At 36.3% G+C, this 11,752-nt stretch overlaps 4 protein-coding genes across 4 annotated transcripts in view; 2 read left to right on the forward strand and 2 right to left on the reverse strand.

Annotated features, from left to right (window-relative positions):
- Window positions 1-839: 839 nt before the first annotated feature.
- Window positions 840-2,380, reverse strand: Cbr-srt-29 (the record flags this gene model as incomplete). Its single annotated transcript, XM_002647516.1, has 5 exons — window positions 840-905; window positions 957-1,307; window positions 1,355-1,792; window positions 1,836-1,926; window positions 2,325-2,380. 5 exons carry the CDS (start codon window positions 2,378-2,380, stop codon window positions 840-842), a joined length of 1,002 nt encoding a protein of 333 aa, XP_002647562.1.
- Window positions 2,381-2,859: 479 nt separating this feature from the next.
- On the reverse strand, window positions 2,860-6,089 carry CBG06649 (the record flags this gene model as incomplete). The annotated part of the gene is made up of 8 exons (XM_045237243.1): window positions 2,860-3,120; window positions 3,807-4,085; window positions 4,128-4,218; window positions 4,266-4,349; window positions 5,128-5,308; window positions 5,355-5,598; window positions 5,644-5,859; window positions 5,904-6,089. 8 exons carry the CDS (start codon window positions 6,087-6,089, stop codon window positions 2,860-2,862), a joined length of 1,542 nt encoding a protein of 513 aa, XP_045093272.1.
- Window positions 6,090-6,924: 835 nt separating this feature from the next.
- On the forward strand, window positions 6,925-10,390 carry CBG06650 (the record flags this gene model as incomplete). The annotated part of the gene is made up of 8 exons (XM_002647518.1): window positions 6,925-7,059; window positions 7,104-7,372; window positions 8,512-8,611; window positions 8,653-8,813; window positions 9,398-9,474; window positions 9,550-9,725; window positions 10,121-10,310; window positions 10,359-10,390. 8 exons carry the CDS (start codon window positions 6,925-6,927, stop codon window positions 10,388-10,390), a joined length of 1,140 nt encoding a protein of 379 aa, XP_002647564.1.
- Window positions 10,391-11,036: 646 nt separating this feature from the next.
- CBG06651 overlaps window positions 11,037-11,752 on the forward strand; it is a gene marked incomplete at both ends in the record, with an annotated part of 3,019 nt that continues 2,303 nt past the window's right edge. Inside the window, one exon of the mRNA XM_002647519.1 lies at window positions 11,037-11,360. Coding sequence (XP_002647565.1) covers window positions 11,037-11,360 — 324 coding nt within the window. The remainder of the gene's footprint in view (window positions 11,361-11,752) is intronic.

An 11,752-nucleotide genomic window follows, 5' to 3' on the forward strand; every position in this document is an offset into this window, starting at 1 on the left:
CAAACGCATTCATGGCGCTTAATCTCGATCAAAGAGTAGAGAAAATTCTTGATTTGTAACTCTTTGATTTCTTGAATAGTCACGTTGGCTCCCAGCGAATTCAAAATTTTATAATAGAAGGGAAAATAAAAAATCTGTTTTTTGATATACGAACGAGATTGACAAGAAAAAGATGTCTAAAAGAATTTCAGTTTATTTGAAAAGATTCATTTTTGAATAGACGAAATCAAGAAAAAAAAGAGAAATGCGGTCATTTTGACCATTTTTAAAAGTCTGAAGCTCGGATGGCAAGTTTCCGATAATTTTGAAAATTTTGGAGGGTGTAAAACAGACCTAGATTGAAAACTTTTTATTCACAGAACCGTTGAAAATTTCGAATTTTTCAGCTATTTGCCGATTTTTGAAAGACACTAGTTCTTTGCCCGCATTGTTCTTAAAAGTCAAAAAAGGCGTCGTTCAAAAATCGAAAAATAGTTTAAAAACAAAAACCGGAATTTTCAAGAATTCAGTGAATGCAAAGTTTTCAATCTAGGACTGTTTTGAACTCTCCAACGTTTTTTAAGTGATCAGAAACTTGAAAGTCGAACTGCAACCTCCTGAAAATGACCAAAAAAAGTGAGAAGCGGAGCGATTAACCAGTGAAAACTAAATTTAATCGCGCCGAAGGCGTACCAGCTAGCTGGTTCTATTATAATAGACAGATTGAATATCGCGACATCCTTTAACAATTTTTTGAGCCAAAACTTTTATGATGCAGAGAAACGAGCGAAATTTGTTCAGCATAAAAAATCAGAACATATTCAACAGGGTTTATTCGATCAGAAAAAAAGACAACACAATCAATTAGTCTTTGTGAATGCGGCACTGTTGGAATCACGATTGATGGCTGAGCCGACTTTTTGCTTCTCAAAAAAGTTTTGGATTTGAAAAGTTTTTATTTTCCAAAAGTAACTTACCTTCAATCCAAGTTTTCTCAATAGTCCATTACGAATTGTGCGATTCAAGCACAGATAAATGAGAGCAGGTGCACCATGTCCGAACTGCCACATGCTATGCCCAACGATGATCAGCCAGAACGGAACATCGATAAAGTTCATGATGACGTAGATTATGGAGGCGATTTGATTGATTGCACAGATTAAAGCCGATTGAAGGAAGATTTGAGTACTCATTTTGTTAGATTTGGAAGAGGTTCCGTCGGAGGCTTGTTTGAACTTCTGCCCAAGAACGAAGCAGAAGGAGACATACAGGAGACAAGTGACACTGACGACGAGAATGTTGTTGAAGCCATGAGGAATATTGGCGTACTGAAATCACTGAAAACATACAACACTCTTTACAATTTCAAATTTACCTCTTCAGTTCGATTCACAAAAATGAGAGGATCAAAAAACCAAGTGTGATACTTGGATGAGAATGCGATGGGTGGTGTGAAGACGACAAAATACATTCCATAAATTAATGAAAAGCTCAACATGAAATAAGTACGATTTCCTTCAAAAAGCAAGCTTCCCAGATCTGGTTTGGTCAAGTCCAGAAGCCGATTCAACACAAGACTCATTGCAATGACACAAGAGCAACACCAGAGACCCAAACCTGCCATTCCGGCAATATAAATTAGGTTTGGGTATGTGCAGTAAACTGCACCCTGGAATGCCAAGAATCCGGTGATGATCGAGTTGACCCAGAGTGCCATCATGTCAACAGTTGCCAGGAAGATCATGATCTTGTAACAGGACATTCTGATGTTGTCTTTTTCAAAAAGGACAGAAAGGATTGGGACGTAGAGGATCTAAAAGGTTTATTGATTTCATGAAGTGAGTCTTTGAGCTCACATTGAATACGATCCCATAAACCATATCGAGGATTCCATAAAGAGGACGACGTACGCCATCACGCTCGGACCATTCTTCGAAAGTATGCGCGCTGTAAATGTTTTAGAATCAGAAATGTTAGAACTCGAGTAGTACTGTAAAATGATACAATTTGTAAAATTGTGTCTTGTCTATGAACAAAGTTACAAACAAAACGAGCAGTACCGGCCAATACCCCGGATCAGCCATTTTATGGCTTATAACTTTGTTCACAAACAAGATACAGTTTCCCAAATAGTATAATTCCGTAGTTCTTGTCAAGATCTATCATATCAAATTTAGTTTGTCTAAAAATACTAATTCTGAAAGAAAACATAACAGGGTCCGCGAGGGACCTCCAGAACCCAAATTTACAGGTATGGTCATTTAGACGAAATTCGCTTCAACCCAAGAATGCTTTTTTTGGAAACTCTATTGCACTTTTTTCAACTTTTATATCTACAACTTTACCTGCAGTTATAGAGCGGAATATCCGAGATGGAACCATACGTGAAGATGTTGTTCATTATCAGCCAGAACCAAGAGAGCCAAATTTGATATGGTACGTCTTCTGTTCCAATTTCTTCTATTTTATATTCTGATCATCGTAATCCGTCACATTTTACTACCACGCAAAACTCATATTTTTCGATTTCAATTGAATAGAGGATTCAGGTTCACAATGAGTACTCTCATCTTGTATTATTTTTAACTCATTCTGTTTTTGTTTTTTATTATCAAAGGGTCTTTCTGAGAATTGATAGTGGGTTGAATAGATTTCATTACGTAAGAATACTTGAGATTACTCACGAAATTTGAAAAGACAAAGAAAGTGAATTTTGAAAACAAGGAAGACGATTAAAAGAGTTATGATTAACACACGAAACTGGATGATGGAAATGAGTGACGAGGAAGGTTAGTCAGCAAGTTCAGAGATTGAAACTAGCTCATGCTAGACTAGTATCCGGTAATCACTAATCAAACACAGTAATCACAGAGTAATTCATTAGACAGCTGCTTGTGCTGGAACCACCGAACCGCTCATAGATTCTGTTTTAATGCCGAGCCGTTTCAAAACTCCTGTCCTTATTTTTTTGTTAAGCCCAAGGTAAATAAATACAGGAGCTCCATGTCCAGTTTGCCATAGCATATGCCCGAGCATGATCAACCACAGCGGAACTTCGATAAAGTTCATGATGACATAGATGACAGAAGCGACTTGGTTAACGGCGCAGATCAATGCAGATTGGAAGAATATTTGAGTACTCTGAAACTCATTTTTATCAGTTGAACTAAATTTCTAAATTACTAAAGAACTGTTTTTAGTGGGGCCTTCAATCTCTCGGACTTTTTCACCAAGCACGCAACAAAACGAGGCATACAAAAGACAAGTGACAGCGACCACTAGGAGGTTGTTAAAACCGTGTGGGATGTTGGTATACTGAAAAAGTCATCGTTGTAAACAAGCCGTTTACGGGCCGACACGGTCCGGCTGATAACTCGCTTCAAAATTGAAATTGTATGCAAAACAACATATCAGATGATAGAGCTTGGCGAGGTCTACAACCTACATTTAGAATCAACCAACTTCGAAAACGGCCCGCACCAGGTTACTAATTTAAATGCTAGTCGATTCTTATTGGAGGTTGTAGATCTCGAAAAGTCTATCATTTAGTATGTTGTTTTGAACACAATCTCAATTTTGAAGCGAGTTATAAGCCGACCCGTACCGGCCCGAAATCGGTCTGCTGAAAAGTATGAAAAATAGAACTAAAATTCATGGTAGCTTTCCAACCTCTTGAGTTTTGTTCTCAAAAATCAATGGATCGAAAAACCAGGTTAGATGGTATGAGCTGAATGCGATAGGAGTTGTAAAAAATACAAAATAGCTTCCATAGATAATGGGCAGCGTCAAAATCGCATAGGTTCTCGACCCATCGAATAGAAATTTACAGGCGATTCCTTGGTAAGGTCCAATAATCGATTGATTACCAAACTCATTGCAATGATGCATGAACAGCACCAGAGACCCAATCCAGCCATGCCGGTGATATAAATTAGGTTTGGGTATGTACAGTACACTGCACCCTGATAGGCCAAAAACCCAGTTATAATAGAGTTGACCCATAGAGCGAGCATGTCAACTATTCCAAGGAAGGTCATAATTTTGAAGCAAGACATTTTGAAGTTTTCCGGCTCAAACATAACCGACAAAATTGGTAGGTACAGAATCTAAACCAATTTTAAATCTTCAAAAATAGTTTTAAGTCTTACGTTCATGGTTATCCCATAAGTCATGTCGATTGTTCCAGCTATAGGACGGGGGTACCCTTTTTCTTTCGACCATTCCTCGGGAGTGAGACCACTGAAGGTATTGAACTTGCAAATTTATCTTCTGACAAACAAACTGACCTGCAGTTATAAAGTGGAATACCTTCGATAGAACCATACTTGATGATATTGTTCATTTCTGTATTGAAAAAAAAAAGGTTTGAGCTAGAAAGAGGGGGAAGCAACTAACTGTCTGTATGACGCGGAAGGGGTTTTGTCGAAAGCAATCCGCTGACGGAAATTGAGCACCCATTGTTTCTCGAAGTTATCAGTCTCGTTATTCTGATTAACCAACACACAACTATAGTTCCGGTCCTACTTCGTTGTTAAAATACAGACTAAAGAACGAGATAAAGATGATGTTCGGTTTTTAATAAAAAAAATAGAATTCACTGAAGCAGTTGTGCCGGGAAAAAAAATAAATACAATAGGTTGCTCACGGTTGTAGTCAATTATTGTGAATATATTGTTGATTGATCGTTAAAGAAATTGAAGACAATTCGAAAACAAAAAAATTCAATAATTTCGGAAAATAATTTCTCCCCACTCTAATATCATTTTTGTGAATGCAACTGACCATGGAAAATACACTTGCCAGTTGTCCCATTACGTTGGGAATTGACATACCTTAAAACTTGTATTAGAAGGGCCCGCGTCTTTTATTGTTCCGAGGTACCTCCAAAGGGCTTCTTTATTACAGGGACCCATCTGTTTGTTTTAAAGTGTTTGAAGCTTAAGTTAACATGTGGAAACTTCATTGAATTATTTTTTCGAGACTGAATGGTGGCTGATGATCTACGTACTAATCATTATAGGACTGGTACTAGAGACTTGTTGAGGATTTTGTAGATCTCGTTTGACATTCGAATCAAATATAAGTAGAATATAAGGAAGTGCCAATGTCATCTGAAAATTCCAATGAGCTCATATATCGAATGCGTACCTTACTAAATCTGCGACACTTAGCAAAGAGTAAGATATTGGACCAAATGCTTTTGGGAAAATCTCAAATTTTGCTTGTAAAGCATTGATAATATTCCAAAAAAGAATTCCAGAATAAACAAAGCCATAAACAAGAGCGATTCTTGTCAGTTTCTTGGAAACACTGTTGTCCGTAATTGGACCTTAAAACTGTCGGTTATACTTTTTTTTGGTTCATAACAGTCTTACTTTGAAACTTGATTTCGGCAATTTTCGGAATAGAGAAGCTTACTCCAACTAGCAATACAAAGTAGACCCCCGAAAAAATTTGGACACTGAGTTGAAAGTTTGCGGTTCTATCCAAATCTATTGTGTACAACAAGGTACCGTTCACTAGGTTCATTTGGGGAGCAGATCCAGCAGAGATTAGTTGAGGTACCCAGCTGTACACAAAAAACATAATATGAACAGGAATGTAGTAACGGGACCAAAACTGAAATTATGAGAAGTTGGTAGTTAGGATTGTAGACAACTATACCTTTTCATAATGGTTGAAAAATAATATTGAGGATATACGATGAATACTCAACGAAGCAGCCGAACAAAATTGCATGTGAAAGAAAAAGTTAAGTAAGAGCGCCGACACATTCCATAGCCAAGGCATATAAGCTAATAGAATTGTCACATATGCCGTGCCAAACGGATATTCAGATGACCTTAATGATATCCAAGTGTTAAGCCAGCACACAATGTTCTGAATAGAATTCAATTATTTTTATATTTTGATCGAGAACTTACCGTTAAAAGGTCTACTTGAACTAATCGATAAAATGAACTTGAATATTTCTTGGAGCATCCTAGGAAAACAAACAAAAAGAACATCAATAGAATAGAAGGAACTCCATAAACCAGCTGGAATATAGCTAATAATGTCTTCGAAAAATTATCTGGTCCAGCAAGAAACGGAAACGTTATCTTCGCCATTTTTTTCAGGTGAAAACTAAATTTAAGAAGAGGAGAAGGAAATAGGAAGTGCGATGAAAGTAATAATCAGATTTGTCATAGCAACAAGGCTTCGTAATTGACGGTTGCGTAATAAGCAGTGTAAAAGTCAAAAACAACTTAATTCAGGTTTGAAGTCAAATTGTCTACAAACAGTACCCATATTCAAAAACTTATTGGCCATTTTGACCATTTTTAGGAGTCTGGAGCTCGGCTGTCAACGTTCTGATTACAATGAAAAATTTAGAGGATGTAAAACAGACCAAGATTGAAAAAATTGCATTCACAAAATTTTTTGAAAATTATTAGTTTTCCAGCTACTTTGCCGACTTTTGAAAGTCACCCTATTTGGCCCGTTTTTGTACTGGAAACGCGAAAAAAGAGATGTCTTTCAGAAATTTTCGAATAGCTGAAAAACTATAAATTTTCAAAAAATTCTGCAGAAGCAAAATTTTAATCTAGGTCTGTTTTGCACTATCCAAAATTTTCAAAGTGATCGGAAACTTGATAACCCAGCTCCAGACTCCTAAAAATGGTCAAAATAATTTTAAGATAGGCCGACTTTTCTGTTTTTCTTTTCGTAGGGTCTCTAGGGGAGCACTTCACTCAGAGGGGCGCTTCTAATACAGGTTTTACGGTATCTTTATGCCCGGTACTGTACTTATTTCCTCTTTCCTCGACCGGGTCTAGTTAAATAAGAAAACCTTTTCCCACGCCCAATTTGTTATGTGAGCTATTTTTCAACTTTCATGTTGACGTGTCATGAATTAATTCTTCCTTCTCAAAGTACCTGTTCTCATTTTATTTTCAGTTGATCATGGGAGATCAGTATTTGTGTCTGGACCAAGTGAAAGTGGATGGGAATTTGCCTCCTCCACCACCATCCAAAGCTGGAGCTCCAAAGCCGAACATCCCTCCTCCGCCGCCTCCACCACCGCCTAAATTTTCTCAGGTTTTACAATTTTCGAAAAGCTAAAAAATATCAAAGTGTTTCAGCCGCCACCACCACCTCCGACTATCCCATCACCGAAATCACACAGGGAAAAAAGCAAGAGCAAGAATAGAATCGACAACCGAAGTTCCAGTAGAAAGGAATCGTCGGAAGGGATGACTCCGGACAGTGCATTCGAGGAGGAAGGACACCGTCCTATGGTCCGCTTCATAATTGCCATCACTAATGGACTATTCTTGATAGTTTTGTTACTATGGACACTTACTCTACTGACCGGCTTTCATATGGTGGAGATCTCCTTTATTAATGACCTGTTTATGAATTGAATGACTTATGATAAACCTTTTGTAATAAATATGTTGTGTAATTCTTGGCTGAGCTGCAGGCATCTTTCGGACATTTTATTACAGCTTTGAAAAGTTTTCATTTTGGTCTATTTTTCTGTCCAAAGATCGAGCACAATAACACCTTGCGCACTCTTGAAACATGATCATATACATTCTTAGAATATTACCTACAAAGTTCTGCGCATAAATTTACGCAGACGAAGTGTTTTTCTAGATTTGTTCCAAAACCCCTAAAAATAACAAAAATGTCTGGAAATAATTTTTTCTAAAACTTCAAAAGAGCAATCAATACTTGAGTAAACTATCGAAATAAGCTGTTCTGAGACTATTTTCAGAGTTCCCAACAAACTTTTTTTTCAATTTTTAACCCATGAACTTGAGTTTTTTTTTTTTCAAAAGGGGGGGGTCATATCTTTATGAAGCGGCTTAAACAGTGAATTTTGTGTCCTGTGAGCTTGAAAATGACTCAATTATTTTGGCACTTTTGTACGAATGACCCAAAGTGTATAGAGCAAGTCCGTGAGATACTCTATCCAACAAAAAAACATTCGTCAGGAAAAACAATCACGCTGACCCGTTATGAATTTCCAAAGTTGAGCATTCAAAATCGAAAACAATTTATTAGCTAACCTAATATCTTTTTTGGTTTTTTCCAGGAAACTAATTTGGGAGGGGGGGGGGGCCTATCATTATGACGCAGACTGTAGACTCCTTTCTGTAGGCTGCTTCTAAAACAATTTTATTTCCTTTGATTTCAGAGATCATGATCTTCTGTTCATTTAGTGATATTTGGGTAGAATCTAAACCACATGCCACTTTCTTCGTAATGTTTAGAACTTGAACTTCCCGCAGCTACACTCGGGATCTAGACGCTTTAGAAGTTTGTTTTCGTAGTTATCATTATGGGTTGCAAGTATATTTTTTGATTTAATGACGAATTATACTCACGAAACGTTGAATGTCGAAAATTACATATGTATATAACCGGTTGCACAGAAAAATATGCCCACATCATTTTTTGGTATTGTCTGTGACTGTGAGCATTTTCTTTGAACTGAAACTATATTTTAAAACTATCGAATATTATTAATTAGAAAAAATTCAGAACAGTACTCTCAAAGACAACTGAGTACACAATGAATACTGTAGAGCCAGCAGTTTCTAGTCAACCTTCTCGAGCGATTGTAACCCTGACAATATTTTTGGTATGCAGTCTTTTCGTTTTTCAGTTCATTATTTTTTTTAGATCTCTTTGACTGGTTTAGTCGGAAACTTTGCGGTTTTCATGTATGCCACAAATCTGAAAATTCTTCAAAATTCATTTGGCCGTCTGTCAGCATCCCAATCATTTGCTGAAGCTGTTCTATGTGCAGTTTTTCTGGGTTTCTATTGCCCGATGGTTTTGTTGTAAGTAATTAGAAAATGCTTCGGAATTCGGAATTTCGGTGTTCAGTGACTTGTCAAACTTCAAAGAAATATCTTCGCATGTTGGACTGATTCTTCTTTTTTGCTATGATGTTTGCATCTTTTCTCATTTTTTCATAGCGGTTAATCGACTCTGTGCTATATCCTTCCCAATTGGTTATAATAAAATTTTCAGGTAGGGAATTAGTTTCAAACATTAACTTCGCATGAGATGACTTACTTAAAACCTGTATTAGAAGGGCCGGTCCTTTTATTTTTCCAAGATACTTCCGGAGGGTTCATTTATTTTTCCTGCCATTTTTTCTAAGTTTTTCTTGTTCGAAATTCATGAAAATCTATCAATTGTACAAAAATGAAGCACGTTTTTGTGAATTCCCGGAATATTTTTCACTGAAAACGTACGGAAGGGATTAATTTCACATTTCGAGGGGGCCCTTTTACTTTTCCAAACCAACCTCGGAGTGCCCTCCTAATAGAAGATACCATTTATTAAAGGGACAGTTGTAATACAGGTTTTACGGTATCTACCCATCGAGATATGTACATTCATTTTAATGCGTTTTCAGTGAAAAGAACACACGCATCCTCATCGCACTGTCCTACTTGTTTCCCTGCTTCACATCTATCTACATGCATCTGGCAAGTAAGTCATTATTTTAAATGGCTAATGTACATATTCCAAAGAAAGTGTTCTTATGATTTCATTGTACTTTTATAGATGATTGTCTTCTTCCATACGTTGATTTTGGTTGGTACTTTGGTGTAAACACTTCCGCCAATTGTGACATCATTCGCTTCTATGTCGATTTCTGTAAGGATTTCGGTGTGGTTGCAGTTATCGCAGTTGTAGATGTCGTGACAATTGTAATGATAAAGGTCACATCACCAGAGACAGTGAGTTGGCATCATCGGAAAATACTGTATTATGTTGAGCAATTTTTCCTAAACTGATAATTGACCTACCGTAATACATGTAATATGTAGAAGAACCCCGCGCTGTTAAGTTTGAGCTCAACTATCTCAATTTCTATGCAAGGTATAAAAAAGTTACACCTTCTGAAACACTTCTGATATTATGAGAAACAATTTATCACTCAACAACCTTTTGATATTTTTGACAGGAACCAAGAAAAACTGGCTCAAGGTTAAAAGTTAGTTGGCCCTTCTATTACAGGTTTTACGGGAAATGTAACTTTTTCTTAAAGAGACAAACTACAACTGCAACGTCGATGGAAAGCCAAAAAAAGCGACAGAGGGAAATCAAATTTGTTAAACAATGCCTCATCCAGGGAGCGGTTTTTGCAGCAGAACTTCTGCTATTTTTCATAGTCTCTCGTTGTCAGGCTCACCCTGTTTCGATATTTCTTTGTACTACTGTAGCATGGAGCCTGGTACATACTATCGATCCACTGGTGCTGATATTATTTAACAGAGAGTTCCGGAATTTGTTGATGAAAAATCCGATGAGATGGAGTAGCAGTGAGTATTCTCTAATGTTCAACTTTATTCAGAAGATACTTGTTTCAGATAACAGCAACAACAGAGTAGAAACAAGATAAAAAACTATCAACAACATTAAATTTTATTTTTTATTTATTTCATTTAGTTTTTTCCGGCCTTCAGACCATTCTGTCATGTTTACCCATTTTTAGACATACAGTACCGGTCAATAAGATCTGCAAAAAATACTTTTCATTGATTTTCGACCATTTTAAACATTTTCAGGAGTCTGGAGCTCGGTTGTCAATTTTCCAATCACTTCTAACATTTTGGATGGTATAAAGCAGATCTAGACTGAAAACTTTGCATTCACAGAACTTTTAAAAAATTCCTTGTTTTTCAGCTATTTGTCGATTTATGAAAGACAGTCTACAAAAATCTGAAAAACTAGAAATTCTTAAAGAATTTTGAGAATCTGTTTTCAAAGTCAGGAAAATGGATGAGATTCTAACAATAAATGATAGTGGATCTCTGATTTTTGACAAAGCGAAAAACCAGAAAAACAAGGAACTTTTCGTCTGTTAATTCTAAGTATTCATTAAATTCTTCACAATAATTCACGAATTCTCAACTTTATATTAAACGACCAAACTCTACGTCTCAAGTTAAGCACCCTTTTACGTTTTTTAAATAACACAATCTTCTAGAAATTCAGCTGCCGAGTTGACAAATCAGCTTTTTGACGCTCTTTTTTGCCAGTTAACAATGGAAAACAGCACCTCAAATGCTCTAAATTTACACAAATTCGCTGTAATAGAAAATTCCGATCGATCACTCCAGCAACCACTTATGCAGTGTATAAACATATTTTCGACTTGCATTAATTTCATTTTGTTTTATTTAATTTTATCAGATAGGCCAAAAAGAGAGTCCAAATTGTATCGTATAATTCTATTGACGCAAACTATGTCACTTTGGTTATCTCAGGTTCACTGGGGAAGTTTGCATGGCCTAGTTTTCATTTTTCCGTTCCCTGGATTATATGGAATTGGCTACTTGGCATCATATACTAGTTCTTATGTTTTGGTGGTAAATAGCTTTCAAAGAGCACGCTCTCCCACAGAACAATTCCGAACTGCAAATTAATTTTTGATCTACAGGAAAAAAGTTTGGCGCGACCACAATTGCAGGTCTAAAACCATAATTTCAGAATTTTTTATCTGATTTTGTGGAGTTCCAAGATGATTCAAATAATTCTTAAAAAATTAATTAGTGGTTATAGATTCATGTATGGTCCTTTTCCCGAAGAAAAAATGTCAAAAATGGTCATTTTGGAAAGTTTTTAACAGAAAAAATCTATCTCCTCTTTCAGTTTTTGACATTTCTAGGAGTTCTATAGCTCAAAAAATTATTTTCTCTACATTTTTATTTTTTTTCCGCAATTATTTTCTCTACATTTTCTATGGATGAATTTTTAATTC

Source organism: Caenorhabditis briggsae (genome assembly GCF_000004555.2).
Source record: "Caenorhabditis briggsae complete genome, chrV, whole genome shotgun sequence".
Lineage (NCBI taxonomy): Eukaryota > Metazoa > Nematoda > Chromadorea > Rhabditida > Rhabditidae > Caenorhabditis > Caenorhabditis briggsae.